Genomic DNA, 24,598 nt, shown 5'->3' with positions numbered 1-24,598 from the left:
AAGTACAGGTGTGTATTTACAATAATGTATTTACAATCATGGTCCAGCCATCTTCAGGGGTTGGGGAATAGATGGGGATAGTGAATGGGCTACACACACACACAAACATAAAATGACTTTGATTAGTGAACGTGATAGGCCGCTCTGAACAAATGTGTTTTGAGCGAGCGCCTAAAACTATGCAAATTATGGATGGTCCTAATATCTTGGGGTAGAGCATTCCAGAAGATTGGTGCAGCACAGGAGAAGTCTTGGAGTCGGGAGTGGGAGGTATGGATTAGTGCAGAGGTTAATCGAAAGTCATTTGCAGAGCGCAGTGGTCTGTTAGGCTGATAGACAGAAATGAGGGAGGAGATGTAAGGGGGTGCCGCACTGTGGAGAGCTTTGTGGGTGAGAACAAGTACTTTGAATTGTATCCTGTAATGAATGGGTAGCCAGTGTAATGACTGGCGAAGAGCGGACGCGTCCGAGTAACGATTAGCCAGATGGACGACCCTGGCTGCTGCATTAAGGATGGACTGGAGAGGGGAAAGTCGAGTGAGGGGGAGGCCAATTAATAGAGCGTTACAGTAGTCCAGGCGGGAGTGGATCAGGGCGACAGTGAGGGTTTTAACTGTCTCCATGGTGAGAAAAGGGCGGATTCTAGAGATGTTCTTTAGGTGTAAGCGTCACGAGCGGGCAAGAGATTGTATATGGGAGGTGAAGGAGAGATCGGAGTCAAACATAACACCCAGACAGCGCGCCTGCTGCCGGGGTGTTATTATGGTGCCACCCACGGAGAGGGAAATGTCAGATTTAGGGAGGTTAGTAGATGGTGGGAGCAGAAGAAGTTCAGTTTTGGAGAGGTTGAGTTTCAGATAGAGAGCGGACATGATGTTGGAGACTGCGGACAGACAGTCAGTGGCGTTCTGTAGTACAGCGGGGGTAAGGTCAGGGGAGGATGTGTATAGTTGTGTGTCATCAGCATAAAGATGGTACTGAAAGCCAAATCTGCTGATGGTCTGTCCAATTGGGGCCGTGCAGAGAGAGAACAGAAGGGGGCCAAGGACTGAGCCCTGAGGTACCCCGACAGTGAGAGGAAGAGGAGATGAAGTGGAGCCAGAGTACAGAACACTGAAAGAGCGGTCAGAAAGGTAGGAGGAGAACCAGGAGAGAGCAGTGTCCTTAATGCCTAGTGACTGGAGCCTAGAGAGAAGGAGAGGGTGGTCAACAGTGTCAAAAGCTGCAGAAAGGTCGAGAAGAATGAGCAGAGAGTGGTCACCATTACGTTTTGCTGTCAGAAGGTCATTGGTCACTTTGATGAGTGCAGTTTCTGTCGAGTGTAGGGGGCGGAAGCCGGACTGTGAAGGGTCTAGGAGGGAGTGAGTGGAGAGGTAACGGGTAAGGCGGGAGTATATCAGGCGCTCCAAGAGTTTAGAGATGAAGGGGAGATTGGAGACCGGTCTGTAGTTTGTGCAGGATGGGTCGAGGGTGGGTTTCTTTAGTAATGGAGTAATGATAGAGTGTTTGAAGGAGGAGGGGAAAATGCCAGAGGAGAGGGAGAGATTAAAAGGAACCTGTCACCTGAATTTGGCGGGACTGGTTTTGGGTCATATGGGCGGAGTTTTCGGGTGTTTGATTCACCCTTTCCTTACCCGCTGGCTGCATGCTGGCTGCAATATTGGATTGAAGTTCATTCTCTGTCCTCCGTAGTACATGCCTGCACAAGGCAAGATTGCTTTGCGCAGGCGTGTACTATGGAGGACAGAGAATGAATTTCAATCCAATATTGCAGCCAGCATGCAGCCAGCGGGTAAGGAAAGGGTGAATCAAACACCCGAAAACTCCGCCCATATGACCCAAAACCAGTCCCGCCAAATTCAGGTGACAGAGTCCCTTTAAAGATTGTAGTTAGGTGACTTGTGACAACTGGAGAGAGAGACTGGAGGAGATGTGAGGGAATGGGGTCGGTAGTGCATGTAGTCGGACGAGAAGAGGAGAGGAGCTTGGAGACTTCTTCTTCTGTGATGGGATCGAATGTGGAGAGTGAGCCGGGGCAATGAAGGGAGGCATGGGAGTCAATGAACTTAGTTGTTGGGAGCGGATTTCCTGACGGATATTGTCTATTTTCTCTTTAAAGTGGGACGCCAGGTCACCAGCACAAATGTCTGTGATAGGGGCTTGTGCTTTTGGCCTGAGGAGGGAGTGAAAGGTGTCAAAAAGTTTATTGGGGTTGTTGGATAGTGAGGAGATCAGAGTGGTAAAGTAGGTCTGTTTAGCGAAGTGAAGGGCAAAGTTATAGGTCATTAACATAAATTTGAAGTGTATGAAGTCTTCTGGTGTGCGTGTTTTCCTCCATAAGCGTTCAGCACACCTAGAGCATCGCTGGAGAAATCGGGTTTGCGATGTGAGCCAGGGCTGTTTTATTCTGTGTTTGGAGGTTCTGAGGGTGAGGGGAGCTACTTGGTCAAGGGTGCTTCTAAGAGTGTCATTGAAGTGATGTACAGCCAGATCAGGACAGGAAAAGGAAGAGATTGGAGACAATGATGAGCGTAGGGAGTCTGAAAGTGTAAAGGCCCCTTCACATTAAGCGACGCTGCAGCGATACAGACAACGATCCGGATCGCTGCAGCGTCGCTGTTTGGTCGCTGGAGAGCTGTCACACAGACCGCTCTCCAGCGACCAACGATGCCGGTAACCAGGGTAAACATCGGGTAACTAAGCGCAGGGCCGCGCTTAGTAACCCGATGTTTACCCTGGTTACCATGCTAAAAGTAAAAGAAAACAAACACTACATACTTACCTACCGCTGTCTGTCCTCCAGCGCTGCGCTCTGCTTCTCTGCTCTCCTCCTGTACTGTCTGTGAGCCGGAAAGCAGAGCGGTGACGTCACCGCTCTGCTTTCCGGCTCACAGACAGTGCCTGCGCTTAGTTACCCGATGTTTACCCTGGTTACCAGTGAAGACATCGCTGGATCGGTGTCACACACGCCGATCCAGCGATGTCAGCAGGAGTCCAGCGACAAAATAAAGTTCTGGACTTTCTTCAGCGACCAACGATCTCCCAGCAGGGGCCTGATCGTTGGTCGCTGTCACACATAACGATTTCATTAACGATATCGTTGCTACGTCACAAATAGCAACGATATCGTTAACAATATCGTTATGTGTGAAGGTACCTTAAGAGGATTAATGGCTTGTAGATTTCTGACTGAATGGTATGTAGGAGGGTGCTGGGGTGAGCGAGGATATGAGTGTGAAGGAGAGAATGTTGTGGTCAGAGAGGGGAAGCGGTGAGTTATCTAGGTAGGAGATTGAGCAGAGCCGGGCAAAAACCAGGTCCAGGGTGTTACCGTCTTTGTGTGTTTCAGAGGTTGAGAGCTGTGAGAGGCCGAGAGAAGTGGTTAGTGACAGAAGCTGGGATGCAGATGTGGAAGTGGGGCTGTTAATGGGGATGTTGAAGTCTCCCAGGATAAGGGTTGGTAGTTCTGAGGACATGAAGTGCGGCCTTTATGAACAAGAGGTTCATAAAGTGAACCAGGTTCACTGACTTGTATAAAAGCTAAAAATTGGTGCCCCATTTCGCTTTTGGAAATTCCTTTTTGTACTATGGGAATTAGGTTTGTCATCTGTTGTTTAAGTCTGTTTTCCAGAATCATAGGTTTTCATTGGTTGCTCAAGACAATGAGGCTATGTGCACACAGAATATTTTGAGTTTAAAAGCAGTGATTTTTCAAGTGAAAACCACTTCAGGAAAAGATCCTTTCTGGAGAATTTTTGGCTGCACTTTTAGTTTCTTTCTATGTGCATCTAGAGGATTTTTTTAGGAAATTGTCAGCACAAACTAAAGGAAACTTCAAATCCTCCTAAAAAAACTTGGAGGTTCTTCTTAGTTTCCTCCAAAATAAAAATCAGCAAAAAAGGCTGTGTACACGTATCCCTTAAAATAATTTCGAAGAGTTTTTGTAGTGTTTTGGAATATTTTTTTTCTGACTCCTTTCTGCAGTCTTTATATTGGACAGATCCTAGTTTGGAGTTGATTCCATCAGGAACCACTTCAAAGTAGCGACATTAACTTTTTATTTCCCCACCAAATGTTTTTCAAAACCTGACATGGAAAAAATGCTCAAAAGGCTCAGCATTTGAAGAGTGCTTTTACTATTTTTTTTTCACACTTTTTTTTTTTTTTAACCTGACCAACTAAAAAAAAAGATTCCTCAGGGTATGTGCACACGATGCGGATCCGCAGCAGTTTCCCATGAGTTTACAGTACAATCTAAACCTATGGGAAACCAAAATCGCTGTGCCCATGCTGCGGGAAAAACCGCGTGGAAACGCAGCGTTTTATTTTCCGCAGCATGTCAATTCTTTTTGCAAAATCCGCAGCGTTTTTACATCTGCTCCAATAGAAAACTGCAGATGAAAATCCGCAGCGGAATCTGCAGTAGAATCCGCATTAAAAACCGCAGCGGTTTTCCAATGCTGATTTATCAAATCCGTTGCGGAAAAATCCGCAGTGGCCCATTCTACGTGTGCACATAGCCTCAGACTGTGTGCCCATACCCTTAGGCTACTTTCCCACGTTGAATATTTGAGTTTTTGATGTTGCACATTTTCTGCACCTATCAGGTAAATTAGGTTACTTTCACTTTTTTCATTGCATTTTTGACGCTGTGGTTTGTGTCTCTTTTTGGTATGGCATACTGGAAATAAAGCTGCTTTGTTTTAATATTTCCTGTTATTTGGTTTTCAGAAAACTTTATTGATATACCGGTAGTTATATTTGGATTGCATGCATTTAAAAAAAAAAATGCATAGGCCTTCTTTACCTGAAGATTTTTCACATCTACTGCAGTTCTATGGGGAAAATTTGCACATAAAATTTGGTGTACCCGCAAGACAACTTGACATGTTGCGAATTTTAAACACACACCACAGGTCAGTATACACAGAATAAAAAAAGAAGCCCAGTGGACATGAGATTTCTATAAATCCCATCCACTTTGCTGGAACTGTAAGATGCTGCATTTTTGAAGCAGCGAAAATATGCAGCATCAAAAACTCATCGTGGGCACATAGCAATATTTCACCTTGGAAACTGCTCTGCTAAAAATGCTGTTTTCTATTAAATGGACATGTTGAAGGGGTGGTCCCACAATTACAACTTATTACCAGTCGACAGTAAAGTTGTACAAGGCTGGAATCACACATAACGTATAAAAAAAAAAAAAAAAAATCAGGTATGTTTTTACGTTTACGAGAATCACACAAATGTTCCCAGACAGTGATCTGGATGTCATCTGTGTGCAATGCGAGGATACGATTTTTTTTTTTTCTCATCAAAGTATCTGTCTGACATCCATATGGCATACGTAATGCGGCGAGATTTTCTCGCCGGCTTGCAAAATGGACATATAATGGATCCATGGCCTCAAATATTCGTGAAAACATATATACAGTCTATATATGTGTGTGTATATATATATATATAGAGCTTGATATGTATGTGTGTGTGTATATATAGAGCTGGATAGCAGAATAGCTGATAATTTTACAGAACCCGACAATTGAATTATTACCAAATCCGTCAGGATATGAGACATGGTTTACATACAGTAAACCATTGCATATCCGTTAGATTTTTATATGTCAATCACTAATATTGTTAGTAGTGTGTGTGTAAAATTTTGGAGCTGTAGGTGTTAAATTAAAGGATTAATTCACGGAAAACACTGGCATGGGCTCCCGCGCAATTTTCTCTGCCAGAGAGGGAAATCCAGTGACTGAGGGCAGATATTAATAGCCAAGAGAAGGACCATGGTTATTGGCCCCCACTTGGCTAAAAAAAATCTGCCCCCAGCCACCCTAGCACTTAGCCTCTCTCTTCCCTTTGCCCTATAGTGGTGGCATATTGGGTAATAAGGGGTTAATGTCACCTTGCTATTGTAAGGTGACATTAAGCCTGGTTAATAATGGAGAGGTGTCAATAAGACACCTATCCATTATTAATCCATTAGTATGAATGGGTTAAAAAATATACCCACATTAAGAATAAAGTATTTTAATTAAATAATTAAACACTCTGGTTCACCATCTTTATTACACTCTCAATCCAAGCGAAGCCATCGTTCTCATGTAAAAAATAATCCAAAATAAAAAAAGCAACAATATCCCATACCTGTCCGCTGTACAGTCAAGTCCCACGCTGCAATCCATCTCAAGGGGTTAAATAATATAGTTTATAACCGGGATCGGTGCTAATGCTACCGCCCCAATTGTAAACCACGGAGGAATGAATGATAAGCTGCCTGCGCAACCTCCCCGCCTGATCAGACATGAACTCATTAGCGTGGGAAAGTTTCGGAACATTTTCCCACGCTGTCAAGTTCACCTCAGGTCAGGTGGGGCCGATTACTGCTGATTTCACTGAGCATGTGCAGACTCAGTCTGACTTGCGGTGAACTTGACAGGTTGTGAAAATGTGCAGAAACTTTCCCACGCTAATGAGTTCATGTCCCGTCAGGCAAAGAGGCTGCGCAGGCAGCTTTTCATTCATTCTTCCATGGTTTACAGCACGGCCAGTAGCATTAGCACCGCTCCCAGTTGTAAACTTTTTAACCCCCCTGAAATGGATTGCAGCGTGGGACTTGACTGTACAGCAGACAGGTATGGGATATTGTTGCTTTTTGATTTTGAAATTTTTTACAGAAGAACGAGGGCTTCGCTTGGATTGATTGTGTAATAAAGATGGTAAACCAGTGTGTTTAATTATTTCATTAAAAGACTTTATTCTTAATGTGTGTGTATTTTTTTAACCCATTCATACTATTGGATTAATAATGGAGAGGTGTCTTATTGACACCTCTCCATTATTAACCAGGCTTAAAGTTGCCTTACAATAGCAAGGTGACATTAACCCTTTATTACCCCATATGTCACCACATAGAGAGAGGCTAAGTGCCGGAATAGGCGCATCTTACAGATGAGCCTATTCTGAGGTGGCTGGGGGCAGATTTTTTTAGCCGGGGGGCAATAACCATGGTCCTTCTCTAGCTATTAATATCTGCCCTCACTCGCTGGCTTTCCCTGTCTGGCGGAGAAAATTGTGCGGGAGTCCACAACAGTATTTTTCCGTGAATGAATCCTTTAACCCCTTCCCGACCTTTGACGCACCGTATGCGTCATGAAAACCCGTGCCAATCCGACCTGTGACGCAGCATATGCGTCATGGCCGGATTGGGCTCCTGCAGGCCGGGTGAAAAACTCCAATTTCACCCGGCCTGCAGGGACAGGAGGAGTTGTACTTTAGCCCAGGGGGGGTGGCTTCACCCCCCCCCCTCTGTGGCTACGATCGCTCTGATTGGCTGTTGAACGTGAAACTGCCAATCAGAGCGATTTGTAATATTTCACCTAAAAAACTGGTGAAATATTACAATCCAGCCATAGCCGATACTGCAATATCGGCCATGGCTGGAAACACTAAGGTGCGCCCACCCCACCCCACCGATCGCCCCCCCCCAGCCCTCCGATCTGTGGTCCGCTCCCCTCCGTCCTGTGCTCCGCTCCCCCGTCCTCCTGTCCGCTCCCCCGTGCTCCAATCCACCCCCCCTGCACTCCGATCCACCCCCGCACACCGATCCACCCCCCGCACACCGATCCACCCCCCCCCCCGTGCTCCAATCCACCCCCCGTGCTCCGATCCACCTCCCCATGCTCCGATCCACCCCCCCATGCTCCGATCCACCCCCCCCCCCGTGCCCTGATCTCCCCCCCTTATACTTACCGAGCCTCCCGGGGTCCGTCCGTCTTCTTTCCTGGGCGCCACCATCTTCCAAAATGGCGGGCGCATGCGCAGTGCGCCCGCCGAATCTGCCGGCCGGCATATTCGTTCCAGAGTGAATTTTGATCACTGTGATAAAATCTATCACAGTGATCAAAATAAAAAAAAAACAGTAAATGACCCCCCCTTTGTCACCCCCATAGGTAGGGACAATAATAAAATAAAGAATTTTTTTTTTTTTCCACTAAGGTAGGGTTAGGGTTAGGGATGTGCACATGTATTCTGGTCCTCTGCGGATTTTTCCGCAGCGGATTTGATAAATCCGCAGTGCTAAACCGCTGTGGATATATCGCGGATTTACCGCGGTTTTTCTGCGCATTTCACTGCGGTTTTACAACTGCGATTTTCTATTGGAGCAGTTGTAAAACCGCTGCGGAATCCGCAGAAAGAAGTGACATGCTGCGGAATGTAAACCGCTGCGTTTCCGTGCAGTTTTTCTGCAGCATGTGTACAGCGATTTTTGTTTCCCATAGGTTTACATTGAACTGTAAACTCATGGGAAACTGCTGCGGATCCGCAGCGTTTTCCGCAGCGTGTGCACATACCTTTAGAATTAGGCTATGTCCACACGGTGCGGATTTGGCTGCGGATCCGCAGCAGTGTTCCGTCAGGTTTACAGTACCATGTAAACATATGGAAAACCAAATCCGCTGTGCCCATGGTGCGGAAAATACCGCATGGAAATGCTGCGTTGTATTTTCTGCAGCATGTCAATTCTTTGTGCGGATTCCGCAGTGTTTTACACCTGTTCCTCAATAGGAATCCGCAGGTGAAATCCGCACAAAAAACACTGGCAATCCGCGGTAAATCCGCAGGTAAAACGCAGTGCCTTTTACCCGCGGATTTTTCAAAAATGGTGCTGAAAAATCTCACACGAATCCGCAACGTGGGCACATAGCCTTAGGGTTAGGGTTGGGTTGGAATTAGGGTTGTGGTTAGGGTTAGGGGTGTGTTGGGGTTAGGGTTGTGGTTAGGGGTGTGTTGGGGTTAGGGTTGTGATTAGGGTTACGGCTACAGTTGGGATTAGGGTTAGGGGTGTGTTTGGGTTAGTGTTGGAGTTAGAATTGAGGGGTTTCCACTGTTTAGGCACATCAGGGGGTCTCCAAACGCAACATGGCACCACCATTGATTCCAGCCAATCTTGTATTCAAAAAGTCAAATGGTGCTCCCTCACTTCCGAGCCCCGACGTGTGCCCAAACAGTGGTTTACCCCCACATATGGGGTACCAGCATACTCAGGACAAACTGCGCAACAATTACTGGGGTCCAATTTCTCCTGTTACCCTTGAGAAAATAAAAAATTGCTTGCTAAAACAACATTTTTGAGGAAAGAAAAATTATTTTTTATTTTCACGGCTCTGCGTTGTAAACGTCTGTGAAGCACTTGGGGGTTCAAAGTGCTCACCACATATCTAGATAAGTTCCTTGGGGGGTCTAGTTTACAAAATGGGGTCACTTGTGGGGGGTTTCTACTGTTTAGGCACACCAGTGGCTCTGCAAACGCAACGTGACGCCCGCAGAGCATTCCATCAAAGTCTGCATTTCAAAACGTCACTACTTCACTTCCGAGCCCCAGCATGTGCCCAAACAGTGGTTTACCCCAACATATGGGGTATCAGCGTACTCAGGAGAAACTGGACAACAACTTTTGGGGTCAAATTTCTCCTGTTACTCTTGGGAAAATAAAAAATTGCGGGCTAAAAAATCATTTTTGAGAAAAGAAATATTTTTTTTTATTTTCATGGCTCTGCGTTATAAACTTCTGTGAAGCACTTGGGGGTTCAAAGTGCTCACCACACATCTAGATTAGTTCCTTTGGGGATCTAGTTGCCAAAATGGGGTCATTTGTGGGGGATCTCCAATGTTTAGGCACACAGGGGATCTCCAAACACGACATGGTGTCCGCTATTGATTGGAGCTAATTTTAAATTTAAAAAGCCAAATGGCGTGCCTTCCCTTCTGAGCCCTGCCGTGCGCCCAAACAGTGGTTTACCCCCCACATATGAAATATCTGCGTACTCAGGACAAACTGGACAACAACATTTGTGGTCCAATTTCTCCTATTACCATTGGCAAAATAGAAAATTCCAGGCTAAAATATCATTTTTGAGGAAAGAAAAATTATTTTTTATTTTCATGGCTCTGCGTTACAAACTTCTGTGAAGCACCTGGGGGTTTACAGTGCTCAGTATGCATCTAGATAAGTTCCTTGGGGGGTCTAGTTTCCAAAATGGGGTCACTTGTGGGGGAGCTCCAATGCATAGGCACACAGGGTCTCTCCAAACGCGACATGGTGTCCGCTAACGATGGAGATAATATTTCATTCAAAAAGTCAAATGGCGCTCCTTCCCTTCCGAGCCTTACCATGTGCCCAAACAGTGGTTTACCCCCACATGTGAGGTATCGGTGTACTCAGGAGAAATTGCCCAACAAATTTTAGGATCCATTTTATCCTGTTGCCCATGTGAAAATGAAAAAATTGAGGGTAAAAGAATTTTTTTGTGAAAAAAAAGTACTTTTTCATTTTTACGGATCAATTTGTGAAGCACCTGGGGGTTTAAAGTGCTCACTATGCATCTAGATAAGTTCCTTGGGGCGTCTAGTTTCCAAAATGGGGTCACTTGTGGGGGAGCTCCAATTTTTAGGCACACGGGGTCTCTCCAAATGTGACATGGTGTCCGCTAAAGAGTGCAGCCAATTTTTCATTCAAATAGTCAAATGGCGCTCCTTCCCTTCCAAGCCCTGCCGTGCGCCCAAACAGTGGTTTACCCCCACATATGAGGTATCAGCGTACTCAGGACAAATTGGACAACAACTTTCGTGGTTCAGTTTCTCCTTTTACCATTGGGAAAATAAAAAAATTGTTGCTAAAATATCATTTTTGTGACTAAAAAGTTACATGTTCATTTTTTCCTTCCATGTTGCTTCTGCTGCTGTGAAGCATCTGAAGGGTTAATAAATTTTTGGAATGTGGTTTTGTGCACCTTGAGGGGTGCAGTTTTTAGAATGGTGTCACTTTTAGGTATTTTCAGCCATATAGACCCCTCAAACTGACTTCAAATGTGAGGTGGTCCCTAAAAAAAATGGTTTTGTAAATTTCGTTGTAAAAATGAGAAATCGCTGGTCAAATTTTAACCCTTATAACTTCCTAGCAAAAAAAATTTTGTTTCCAAAATTGTGCTGATGTAAAGTAGACGTGTGGGAAATGTTATTTATTAACTATTTTGTGTCACATAACTCTCTGGTTTAACAGAATAAAAATTCAAAATGTGAAAATTGCGAAATTTTCAAAATTTTCACCAAATTTCCGTTTTTATCACAAATAAACACAGAATTTATTGACTAAAATTTACCACTAACATGAAGCCCAATATGTCACGAAAAAACAATCTCAGAACCGCTAGGATCCATTGAAGCGTTCCTGAGTTATTACCTCATAAAGGGACACTGGTCAGAATTGCAAAAAACGGCAAGGTCTTTAAGGTCAAAATAGGCTGGGTCATGAAGGTGTTAATTTAACACCTACAGCTCCAAAATTTTACACATGCGCACACACACACACTACTAACATTATTAGTGAGGGACATATAAAAATCTAACGGATATGCAATGGTTTACTGTATGCAAACTATGTCTCATATCCTGTCTGGTTCTGTAACAATTTTACAGAACCCGACAATTGAATTATCGGCTATTGTGCTATATAACTCTCTACGAAATATAAAGATATATATATATATATATATATATATATATATATATATATATATATATATATGTTTGTCAATGACATACATACCGTATATATACAACCCCTGGCAAAAATTATGGAGTCACTGACCTTGGTATATGTTCATTCAGTTGTTTAATTAAAAGCAGATCACAGATATAGCACAAAACTAAAGTCATTTCAAATGGCAACTTTCTGGCTTTAAGAAACACTAAAAGAAATCAAGAACAAAAAATGTGGTGGTCAGTAATGGTTACTTTTTTAACCAAGTATAGGGGAAAAATTAATGGGATCACTGAATTCTGAGGAAAAAAATTATGAAATCACCCTGTAGATTTTCATACCCAAAAATAACACCTGCATCAAATTAGATCTGCTCGTTAGTCTGCATCTAAAAAGGAATATGAAAAATGAGAGCGTTTAGCGCATAAAAATGGCCAATTTTATGTGTACCTGGTAGCCCCTTTACGGCATCTCTCTTATACCAGGTCCTACGCTTGCCTTACCTCGCTGAGAATAAACATCTCCATCTGAATGGGTACATGTGAAACCTCTTCCTAGACTAAAATTCTCTCTCTCTGTGGAGGGGTACTGGACCTGCTGTAATTAAAACACAGACATTTATTCTCAGCGAGGTAAGGCAAGCGTAGGACCTGGTATAAGAGAGATGCCGTAAAGGGGCTACCAGGTACACATAAAATTGGTCATTTTTATGCGCTAAACGCTCTCATTTTTCATATTTCTAGTGCAGTAATGCAGTTCAAATTTCGTATTTCAAGTTTGTATGTTCTAGCGCTGCAGTGTGCTGCCTTATTTACTTAACTATATACGAGTTGGCGACTCTAGGTTCAGCACCTGTTCACACTGAGTCTATGTTTGGATGTGCAGGTCAGGTTTTTGAAATGCATCTAAAAAGGAGTGATCACCCCTTGGAGAGCTGTTGCACCAAGTGGACTGGCATGAATCATGGCTCCAACACGAGATATGCCAATTGAAACAAAGGAGAGGATTATCAAACTCTTAAAAGAGGGCAAATCATCACGTGATGTTGCAAAAGATAATGGTTGTTCAGTCAGCTGTGTCTATAATCTGGACCAAATACAAACAACATGGGAAGGTTGTTAAAGGCAAACATACTGTGTCACGGATCCCTACTCCGTGGTGTAACTAATTTGCCACGTGCCCGCTCTCAGCACGCAACTTGGGTTGTGCCTGCAAGGGTTAATCTATCTCCCCACCCTCAGTCCAGCATTCAACCTCTGTCTTATGCTGTAATGGGAGAATAAATCACACACCGACCCAGGCCACACACCCGCTCATACACGCTGCCACCATTCACCGAATACATGGGCGATGAGTCCCGGAAATATTAATACTAATAATGTCTACCACTCATAAGGCTCACCCACCTTAGGCTATGGATTATTTTAGAACATTCAAGGTTCCACTTATTAAAGTTTTATACTTTAATACATAATGTTCAATGCTTACAGTAAGAAAAAGGTATAAAAATAGAATAAAAAGACATACAACTTATGCAAAACTGTATAAAATAACAGGAGAAAACTTACAGAAATCATCTAACTGGTAGTCTGCTTTCTGCTCCCTGGGGGGTTGAATGGAGTTGGTGGAACACATCAGCTTCTCAGGCTGCCCTCACATGTGAACACGATTCTCTGAATATAGGTCTGATTCATAACCTTGGTCTGGAGGTCAGGTTTCTAGAACAGCCCCTCAGGTTAATATCATAATTGCTTGGTTTTTGATTGGACCATAGCCGCGCCCCCCAATGAATATATTATTTTCTCTTGAATACTATCAAGCTGTAATTAACATCTCTCTTCCAAGAGCTAGGAGGTGGCAAATGTTACCTTTCTTCTTGGATCTCAGCACGACCCCCTGGTGAGATTTGGAGACAGAAGTTTACTTGTCCCAGGAAAATATATATTAACACCTGGGTGCGACATGCAGCTTTCAAGACAGATGTTACACAATTGCCAGTGACACAATAAAACTATACACAGTCCGCTGCACACGTGTGTGTGTGTGTATATATATATATATATATATATATATATATATACATATACATATACATATACACACACACATATTTCACCACATACTGGAAGATCAAGGAAGGCATCAAAGCATCAAGACCGGAAACTTCAAGCAATATGTCTCCAAAACAGGAAATGCACAACAATACAAATGAGGAACGAATTGGTGGAAACTGGAGTCAACGTCTGTGACCGAACTGTAAGAAACCGCCTACAGGAAATGGGATTTACATACAGAAAAGCTAAATGAAAGCCATCATTAACACCTAAACAGGAAAAAAAAGTTAAAATGGGCTAAGGAAAAGCAATCGTGGACTGTGGATGACTGGATGAAAGTCATATTCAGTGATGAATCACGAATCTGCATTGGGAAAGTGATGATACTGGAACTTTTGTTTGATGCCGTTCCAATTAAATTTATAAAGATGACTGCCTGAATTGAACATGCCAATTTCCACAGTCATTGATGATATGGGGCTGCATGTCAGGTAAAGGCACTGGGGAGATGGCTGTCATTACATCTTCAATAATTGCACAAGTTTATGTTGATATTTTGGACACTTTTCTTATCAATTTCCCATAAATTCAAAGGATGTTTGGGGATGATGAAATCATTTTTCAAGATGATAATGCATCCTGCCAAAACTGAAAACATTCCTTGAAAAAAGACACATAAGGTCAATGTCATGGCCTGCAAATAGTCCGGATCTCAATCCAATTGAAAATCTTTGGTGGAAGTTGAAGAAAATGGTCCATGACAAGGCTCCAACCTGCAAAGCTGATCTGGCAACAGCAATCAGAGAAAGCTGGAGCCAGATTGATGAAGAGTATGGTTTGACACTCATAATGCCCATGCCTCAGAGACTGCAAGCTGCTATAAAAGCTAGAAGTGGTGCAACAAAATACTATTGATGTTTTTGAGTTTTTTTTGTTTGTTTTTTATGATTCCATAATTTTTTCCTCAGAATTGAGTGATTCCATAATTTTTCCCCTATGCTTGATTAAAAAAGTAACCATTACTGACTACCACATTTTTGTTCTATATTTCTTTTAGTGTTTTTTAAAGCCAGAAAGTTGCCATTTGAAATGACTTTATTTTTGTGCCATGTCTGTGATTTGTTTGTTTTTTCTACAAAATTAATCAACTGAATGCACATCCTCCAAGGCCGGTGATTCCATAATTTTTGCCAGGCGTTGTATATACAGTACAGACCAAAACTTTGGACACCTCATTTAAAGATTTTTCTGTATTTACATGATTATGAAAACTGTACATTCACACTGAAGGCATCAAGACTATGAATATAGTCATGAAAATACAGAAAAATCTTTAAATGAGGTATGTTCAAACTTTTGGTCTGTAGTGTGTGTGTGTGTGTGTGTGTGTGTGTGTGTATATATATATATATACTAGATGGCAGCCCGATTCTAAAGAATCGGGAGTCTAGAATCCATATATACTTTATTTATTCAAATGTAAGAATAATACAATTAATAAATAATAGTAAGAAAGAACAAAAAATGGCTGCACTCACCAGCTCTTGACAATTCTTGTTATTTAAGGTACAGTTACACACACATTAGGAAAATAGCCAGTTAATAATAGGCAATAGTTCTTTGCAGGAATGCAGATATTAATAAATAGGCAGTTTATATTGCAGAGAAATTGCTGGGCAATAATGGACAATGTCCTTATGTGGCAAATAATAGAGCAATATACCCAATGTGGCAAAGAAGAGGTTAATAAACGGCAGTCTCTCAGTATAACAGTCAGTGAATAATAGGCAGTATATGGAGAAAACACCAAACAAAAGTTCAAAATTGGTGTGAAAATGTCACTGAACCACTTCACAACTAAATATATATAGTTTTGGTAAATGGTATTATCATTTTTTTGACGAAATTCGGCAGGAGCTTGAAGAGCAACGTCACTGGGCCCGCCTCCACGCAGTAGAAACTTGCTGTGAGGTAAAAATTCAAAAATCACACCAAAATGGCGGGCGGAGTGTGTCACAGTACGGCACGTTTCTGATTGGTCGCTCGCAGCAGGCGGCAACCAATCAGACACTGGACACTGTTGACGTCACTTATCTCCGGACATTAGCTCCGGACATTAGCTCCGGACAAAGCCACGGAAGTTGGCACAAATTGCAGGAAGTAGTATTCTAGGCAATTAATCTCCGGACATTAGCTCCGGACATTAGCTCCAGACATTAGCTCCGGACATTAGCTCCGGACAAAGCCACGGAAGTTGGCCCAAATTGCAGGAAGTAGTATTCTAGGCAATTATATATTAGATATATATATATCTAATATATAATTGCCTAGAATACTACTTCCTGCAATTTGTGCCAACTTCCTGTCCGGAGCTAATGTCCGGAGCTAATGTCCGGAGCTAATGTCCGGAGATAAGTGACGTCAACAGTGTCCAGTGTCTGATTGGTTGCCGCCTGCTGCGAGCGACCAATCAGAAACGTGCCGTACTGTGACACACTCCGCCCGCCATTTTGGTGTGATTTTTGAATTTTTACCTCACAGCAAGTTTCTACTGCGTGGAGGCGGGCCCAGTGACGTTGCTCTTCAAGCTCCTGCCGAATTTCGTCAAAAAAATGATAATACCATTTACCAAAACTATATATATTTAGTTGTGAAGTGGTTCAGTGACATTTTCACACCAATTTTGAACTTTTGTTTGGTGTTTTCTCCATATACTGCCTATTATTCACTGACTGTTATACTGAGAGACTGCCGTTTATTAACCTCTTCTTTGCCACATTGGGTATATTGCTCTATTATTTGCCACATAAGGACATTGTCCATTATTGCCCAGCAATTTCTCTGCAATATAAACTGCCTATTTATTAATATCTGCATTCCTGCAAAGAACTATTGCCTATTATTAACTGGGTATTTTCCTACTACCTGACATTGTTCTTAAGCAAAGAACCGTTGTTGTGGCATTTGCCACAACACGCAAAGTTGTCGTCTGATGTCTTTCATCCCTCCCCTCATAAGCATGTTCATGGATCCTGTGTAACTGTACCTTAAATAACAAGAATTGTCAAGCGCTGGTGAGTGCAGCCATTTTTTGTTCTTTCTTACTATTATTTATTAATTGTATTATTTTTACATTTGAATAAATAAAGTATATATGGATTCTAGACTCCCGATTCTTTAGAATCGGGCTGCCATCTAGTATATACATATACAGTGGGGCAAAAAAGTATTTAGTCAGTCAGCAGTAGTGCAAGTTCCACCACTTAAAAAGATGAGAGGCGTCTGTAATTTACATCATAGGTAGACCTCAACTATGGGAGACAAACTGAGAAAAAAAAAATCCAGAAAATCACATTGTCTGTTTTTTTAACAATTTATTTGCATATTATGGTGGAAAATAAGTATTTGGTCAGAAACAAACAATCAAGATTTCTGGCTCTCACAGACCTGTAACTTCTTCTTTAAGAGTCTCCTCTTTCCTCCACTCATTACCTGTATTAATGGCACCTGTTTAAACTTGTTATCAGTATAAAAAGACACCTGTGCACACCCTCAAACAGTCTGACTCCAAACTCCACTATGGTGAAGACCAAAGAGCTGTCAAAGGACACCAGAAACAAAATTGTAGTCCTGCACCAGGCTGGGAAGACTGAATCTGCAATAGCCAACCAGCTTGGAGTGAAGAAATCAGCAGTGGGAGCAATAATTAGAAAATGGAAGACATACAAGACCACTGATAATCTCCCTCAATCTGGGGCTCCACGCAAAATCCCACCACGTGGGGTCAGAATGATCACAAGAACGGTGAGCAAAAATCCCAGAACCACGCGGGGGGACCTAGTGAATGAACTGCAGAGAGCTGGGACCAATGTAACAAGGCCTACCATAAGTAACACACTACGCCACCATGGACTCAGACCCTGCAGTGCCAGACGTGTCCCACTGCTTAAGCCAGTACATGTCCGGGCCCGTCTGAAGTTTGCTAGAGAGCATTTGGATGATCCAGAGGAGTTTTGGGAGAATGTCCTATGGTCTGATGAAACCAAACTGGAACTGTTTGGTAGAAACACAACTTGTCGTGTTTGGAGGAAAAAGAATACTGAGTTGCATCCATCAAACACCATACCTACTGTAAAGCATGGTGGTGGAAACATCATGCTTTGGGGCTGTTTCTCTGCAAAGGGGCCAGGACGACTGATCCGTGTACATGAAAGAATGAATGGGGTCATGTATCGTGAGATTTTGAGTGCAAACCTCCTTCCATCAGCAAGGGCATTGAAGATGAAACGTGGCTGGGTCTTTCAACATGACAATGATCCAAAGCACACCGCCAGGGCAACGAAGGAGTGGCTTCGTAAGAAGCATTTCAAGGTCCTGGAGTGGCCTAGCCAGTCTCCAGATCTCAACCCTATAGAAAACCTTTGGAGGGAGTTGAAAGTCCGTGTTGCCAAGCGAAAAGCCAAAAACATCACTGCTCTAGAGGAGATCTGCATGGAGGAATGGGCCAACATACCAACAACAGTGTGTGGCAACCTTGTGAAGACTTACAGAAAACGTTTGACCTCTGTCATTGCCAACAAAGGATATATTACAAAGTATTGAGATGAAATTTTGTTTCCACCATAATATGCAAATAAATTGTTAAAAAAACAGACAATGTGATTTTCTGGATTCTTTTTTCTCAGTTTGTCTCCCATAGGTGAGGTCTACCTATGATGTAAATTACAGACGCCTCTCATCTTTTTAAGTGGTGGAACTTGCACTATTGCTGACTGACTAAATACTTTTTTGCCCCACTATATATATATATATATATATATATATATATATATATATATATAGGAACAGCACAACGTTTTAACTTATATGTGGGTGCAAAGCCTTCAGGAAGCCCGTCCACCAGCTAACCTCAGTCCATAGATTCAACCAAAAAACAGGCAGCACTCTATTGTGTCTTGAATATCTTGTGCAGAGTTTATTCAGACCCACATGTCTTTATCACGACGTTTCGGCTCGAACTGAGCCTTTCTCAAGCAGTGAATGAACCATTTGTGTACATATAAATACATTCTAAGCCATAACCGGCCTTAATTAGCCATTAGTGAACAGTATATGTGTTTATAGTTTACTTATAAAAATACTAATTGGTATCGTAAAGTGCTACAGTGCATGCCTTCTGTGCTAGTGCTACTGTGTATCGTTATCCGGGGCGACCTATAGTTTCAGGGGTAGGCTCTGTCTTCAATAAAATGGGTATATTCCTAGATAAAATACTGAACCCTATTACAAGAAAATGTAAATCTTATATAAAAGACACTACAGACTTCCTAAAGAAAATAGAGTCCATACGGTTGGGGAATAGAGTGTTACTTGCATCATTTGATGTGGTTTCACTCTATGCCTCCATTAATCATGATAGAGGCTTAAAAGCCATTGATAAAATGTTGGATGTTGGGCAATATACACCTGAAGGCAAGAGCTTTCTGTTGGGGATGCTGGAGATAATATTGAGACGTAACTATTTTATGTTTGGAGACGCGTTTTACACGCAAAAACAGGGAACGGCTATGGGGGCCAATATGGCCCCCTCATACGCTAACCTGGTTATGGAAGTCCTGGAGGAGGACCTCATCTATGTGTCCCACCACTTCCGGTATGTGCTGGAGTGGTGGAGGTACATAGATGATGTCTTCCTCCTGTGGACAGGTACAGAAGTAGAACTGGGTGAATTCCATACATATCTCAATACGGTGGACCAGACAATTAAATTTACTGTAGTAAAATCTTGGACTGAAGTTCAATTCCTAGATGTACTAGTGGAGCAAAAAAATGGTCAACTCATTACTCATTATTATGTATGTGAAAAACACAGACAGGAACAATTTGCTCCTATATGATAGTCAACACCCTTGCTCAATGAAAAGATCAATTCCCCTTAGCCAACTACTTAGAGTTAGGCGTATAGTGAGGGAAGAGGATACAGCTGACAGAACAATAGATCAGTTAATCAAGAAATTTTTGAATAGAGGATACCCTAAGAGATTATTAGAAGAAACAAAAAATAAGGTTATGGAAAAAGAGAGACTGCAACTAATTTGTGGTGATCATTTGGTAGACACAGGAGAATCCAGAACAGGGTTCCTTTTGTCTATACATATACTGAAGAAAGTAGGGAAATATCTAACATCATCAAAAAAACACTGGACTATGTTAGGGAGATGCTTACCAAAAATACCAGAATTCAAAATGCCACCACTATACTCCTACGAGAGAAGTAGGAATATCAAAGATATGATTATACAATCTGATATTGGTCCCAAAAGAAAAGACACCCAGAGATATCTTACAGGCAGTAAAAGAAATGGATGTTTTCCCTGTTTGAACTGCGTTAATTGTACGCATATGCTCATGGGACCTACATTTGTACATCCGAAAACGGGAAAGGTATATAATATAAAACAATTCCTTACGTGTAGCTCGGATTACGTTATATATGTGCTCATGTGTCCATGTAATCTTTGGTACGTTGGAGAAACAACCTGCGAGTTCAAAACGAAAATGAACCAGCATAGATACAGTATAAGAAAAAATAGATTGAACCTTCCTGTCCCAAAACATTTCGCTGACTGCAAACACACTGAAAAGGACCTTAAATGTAAAATCATAGATGCTGTTCCAATACAGAGAAGAGGAGGTGATAGGGAGTTGATACTTAAGAAAAAAGAACTTATGTGGATTTACGAACTTAATACCCTGAGACCGGGAGGACTTAATGCTGATTTTAAAATGCATACAATCATCTAATAATGTTCATGAACTCTGTTGTATGATATTTTGGGTCCCAATGAGTCAGTAATGTGACTACTTGTTTTTAATTTTAGATAATACTGTGAAATTCACGAAAATGTATTTTTCTAATTTTATTTAGATTTCGTCTGATGCTCTGATGGGAGCTGAAGATTGTCGGAGAAGTGTTTATGGACATGGAGGACATACAGATAAAAATTTGAGTTTGAAGAATGTTATATATATCTTCTGTTCTTTTTGGTTCCATACTGTGTCGGACCGCGGATTGATAAATAAAAGCAGTTAAAATATTATATAGCAGTTTCTTATTAACTTTATCTTCAGTAGAGTCTATATGCCGGGACGTAGACGCTATCGCTGTTAGTCTAAGCCTGGGGCGAGCTGACCTGAGAGGGTTAACCCGCTGCTAGGCATGTGACTGCATGACCTACGGGCATTGGCCGTTATATTGTTGAGCCCGTAGTGTCAGGGCGATTATATGCGTTGAAAGGTCCATAGGGCACGAATTAATAGAGGCAATAGTAAGCCCGGTGAAATGAAGTTATTACAGCTCTAAGTTTATTATGGTCCCACAGAAGCTGGAATCAGTGCTGGCAAGTGAAGGGTGGCGTTAGGTGCCGTGTAGCGCTGTATGCGCGGGCGCTGTCTCTTGAGTAGAGAATTGACTTCCTTGTATGAGATGCCACTACCAATATGGTGATATGTAGCGCTAATGCGCAGGCGCCAACGTTGCTGATTGGTCCGCGGTCTAGCACAGTGTTGTGACGTAGCGGACATGCGCAATTGCGCTTAGAGAACGCCGAGGTGTATGAAGATGTCCTCCATTGCCTGTAAACAGCTCCGTAAGTAAGAAGTGTATAATAAGGATAACGATACACAGTAGCACTAGCACAGAAGGCATGCACTGTAGCACTTTATGATACCAATTAGTATTTTTATAAGTAAACTATAAACACATATACTGTTCACTAATGGCTAACTAAGGCCGGTTATGGCTTAGAATGTATTTATATGCACACAAATGGTTCCCTCACTGCTTGAGAAAGGCACAGTTCGAGCCGAAACGTCGTGATAAAGACATGTGGGTCTGAATAAACTCTGCACAAGATATTCAAGACACAATGGAGTGCTGCCTGTTTTTTGCTTGAATATATATTATTTATTTATATATATATATATATATATATATATATATATATATATATATATATATATATATATATATATATATATATATATATATATATATATATACATACCTATACTATGTGTAGACCTTTATTTTATCTATTCTATTTTAACCTGTCAGTGTGATTTTACATTACACCACACTGAATTGATGGCTTTTCTGAAGGACACTGGTGCATATTTCTCGCAAGTCACACTGTTGGTCCGTGTGGTGCGTGAGTTTTTCTCGCACCCATAGACTTTCATTAGCGAGTCTCGGCCAATATACGGTGCAAATTGCAGCATACTGCGATTTCACTCACACGTATAATACAGGCGGAAAAAAAAACGATGATGGGAGTTGCCCCATAGATTAACATTGGTCCGAGTGCTAAGCGATTTTTCTTGCATAGCACTCATCCGTATTCCTCTCTAGTGTGACTCCTGCGTAAGAGTATGTTCCCACGGTCAGGAATCGGCAGCGCTTTGGATGCAGCACATGTCCGCTCTGTTTAAAGCCCTGTCAGATTTTGTTAATTGACCCGTGCAGAATCACCGCATCCAATACATTGGACGGGAAATTTATCTTGCGGAGACGCTCAGTCACCGCAAGATAAATTGACATGCTGCAGTCTGGAAAGGCGAGCTGCATGTCTGCCTCCGCAGGGAAGCCTGAGGCGTCCCAGCACGCATAGTGGAGATGGAATTTCTTGAAATCCCATCCACTATGCTGTAACATTTGGCCACTGAGGGTTGGATGCTGCGGATGTACGCAGCGTCCAACCCGCAGCGTTAGCTGACCGTGGGAACATACCCTAACAAGTAGAAAAAGATCCAGTACACCATCATAGGATTTCCATTAGTGAATAATAGTAATCCAGTGAAAAACAATTTAGTTAATTCCAAATTTATAGCATGGCTACAGTATCCATGAAAAAGGCATAGTATAGATCTACGTGTTTCAGATTGGAGTCCTTTTGGTGGGACCCCCCAGTGATTATTCACTTATCACCTACCCACAGGATAAGTTATATTTGTGGGACAACTTTTACGTTTATTGTAATTCACAATATTGTATCTGAGCCAGATCTATAATAATCATAATGTTTTCTTTATAGCGAGCCAACATAATCCATAGTGCTTTACAATTCGGACGCAACAAATCTACTTGATATGTAATATATCTGACACTGTCCCAATATATGGCTAACCATCTTCCCTTTAGTGTGATTGGATCACAGACATACAAAGTATAGTTGTAGAACTAAGGAACTTTGGCCTAGTACTACACCCATTTTCACTTTCTTTACTGTAATCGAGTTCAGTATCAAATGAATATTTGTGCTTCCTTTCTTATCATCCCATAAAGTAATCCAGTGACGGTAGAAAGTTCATCTTTACTAAGCTGGAAACAACAGGACATTGGAATGACTCATGATTACAAAAGTAAGAAATTCTTGCACAACATTCGGAGACTGTTCCACTATATTCTGGCCAAAACTTGGAACACATCTAGAAATTGAAAATGAGATATGATTTAACGGAAGTCACTCAGGTCATAAGATAATATACATTGTGGCGCTGTGCATGATCACCATATTTTTATCCTTGTTACATTGTAATCAGAAGATAAGATGTGTAACTACTTAAGGCCTCTGTCCCAAGTTCTGTGTGTTCTGCTATATGGCTCGCAATATGTGTTGCTACGTTTGATTCTTAAGGTACCGTCACACTAGACGATATCGCTAGCGATCCGTGACGTTGCAGCGTCCTCGCTAGCGATATCGTCCAGTGTGACAGGCAGCAGCGATCAGGCCCCTGTTGTGCTGTCGCTGGTCGGGGAAGAAAGTCCAGAACTTTATTTGGTCGCTGGACTCCCCGCAGACATCGCTGAATCGGCGTGTGTGACACTGATTCAGCGATGTCTTCACTGGTAACCAGGGTAAACATCGGGTAACTAAGCGCAGGGCCGCGCTTAGTAACCCGATGTTTACCCTGGTTACCATCCTAAAAGTAAAAAAAAACAAACACTACATACTTACCTACCGCTGTCTGTCCTCCAGCGCTGTGCTCTGCACTCCTCCTGTACTGGCTGTGAGCGTCGGTCAGCCGGAAAGCAGGGCGGTGACGTCACCGCTCTGCTTTCCGGCCGCTGTGCTCACAGCCAGAGCAGGAGGAGTGCAGAGCACAGCGCTGGAGGACAGACAGCGGTAGGTAAGTATGTAGTGTATGTTTTTTTTTACTTTTAGGATGGTAACCAGGGTAAACATCGGGTTACTAAGCGCGGCCCTGCGCTTAGTTACCTGATGTTTACCCTGGTTACCGGCATCGTTGGTCGCTGGAGAGCGGTCTGTGTGACAGCTCTCCAGCGACCAAACAGCGACGCTGCAGCGATCCGGATCGTTGTCAGTATCGCTGCAGCGTCGCTAAGTGTGACGGTACCTTTATGATATTGCTTATCTAATCAGCCCGTTATAATAATCCCATGTTTGCTGACTGGGATCTTGAATCATGGTACTGGGCAGACTGTTTTAAATTAAATATTTCCTTGTATGTTTGAGATTTATTGGATACTTTTAATTAAAATGAATTTAATCTACAATCAAGTTTGGCTAAGTCTGTCATGTTAAAATTTGTTGATTTTTTTTTCTCCATAAATTGTAATGATCATGTAATGTTATCTAATCAGAATCGGTACTGCCAACTTACTGACTCTTGATCAGATTCCGCTTTGGACACACACCACCTACCTAATCATTGTTTCATGACAGAATGATATATCCTAATGGAAGTGACCTCCTTCAGCAGGATAATACACCTGCTCACACTACAAAGAGTGTTTAGGAATATGTTAAGGAGGCCAAGATATTGACTAAGGGTACCGTCACACAGTGCAATTTTCATCGCTACGACGGTACGATCCGTGACGCTCCAGCGTCGTAACAATATCGCTCCAGCGTCGTAGACTGCTGTCACACTTTGCAATCTACGACGCTGGAGCGATAATTTCATGACGTAT

At 42.3% G+C, this 24,598-nt stretch overlaps 1 protein-coding gene across 4 annotated transcripts in view; it reads left to right on the top strand.

The window, feature by feature from the left end:
* The window catches only part of CASP6 (caspase 6), an 84,585-nt gene that overhangs the window by 23,534 nt on the left and 36,453 nt on the right, over positions 1–24,598 (top strand). Inside the window, exon 2 of one of the 4 annotated variants that reach the window (XM_069743843.1) lies at positions 22,949–23,025. The exons of the other annotated variants lie outside the window; for them this stretch is intronic. Coding sequence (XP_069599944.1) covers positions 23,007–23,025 — 19 coding nt within the window. The 5' untranslated portion in view covers positions 22,949–23,006. The remainder of the gene's footprint in view (positions 1–22,948; positions 23,026–24,598) is intronic. 4 annotated transcript variants of the gene reach the window in all.

This window comes from Ranitomeya imitator, chromosome 1, assembly GCF_032444005.1.
Source record: "Ranitomeya imitator isolate aRanImi1 chromosome 1, aRanImi1.pri, whole genome shotgun sequence".
Taxonomy (NCBI): Eukaryota; Metazoa; Chordata; class Amphibia; order Anura; family Dendrobatidae; genus Ranitomeya; species Ranitomeya imitator.
The sequence above is the reverse complement of the archived record's forward strand: the minus strand, read 5'-3'. Positions and strand labels throughout refer to the sequence as shown.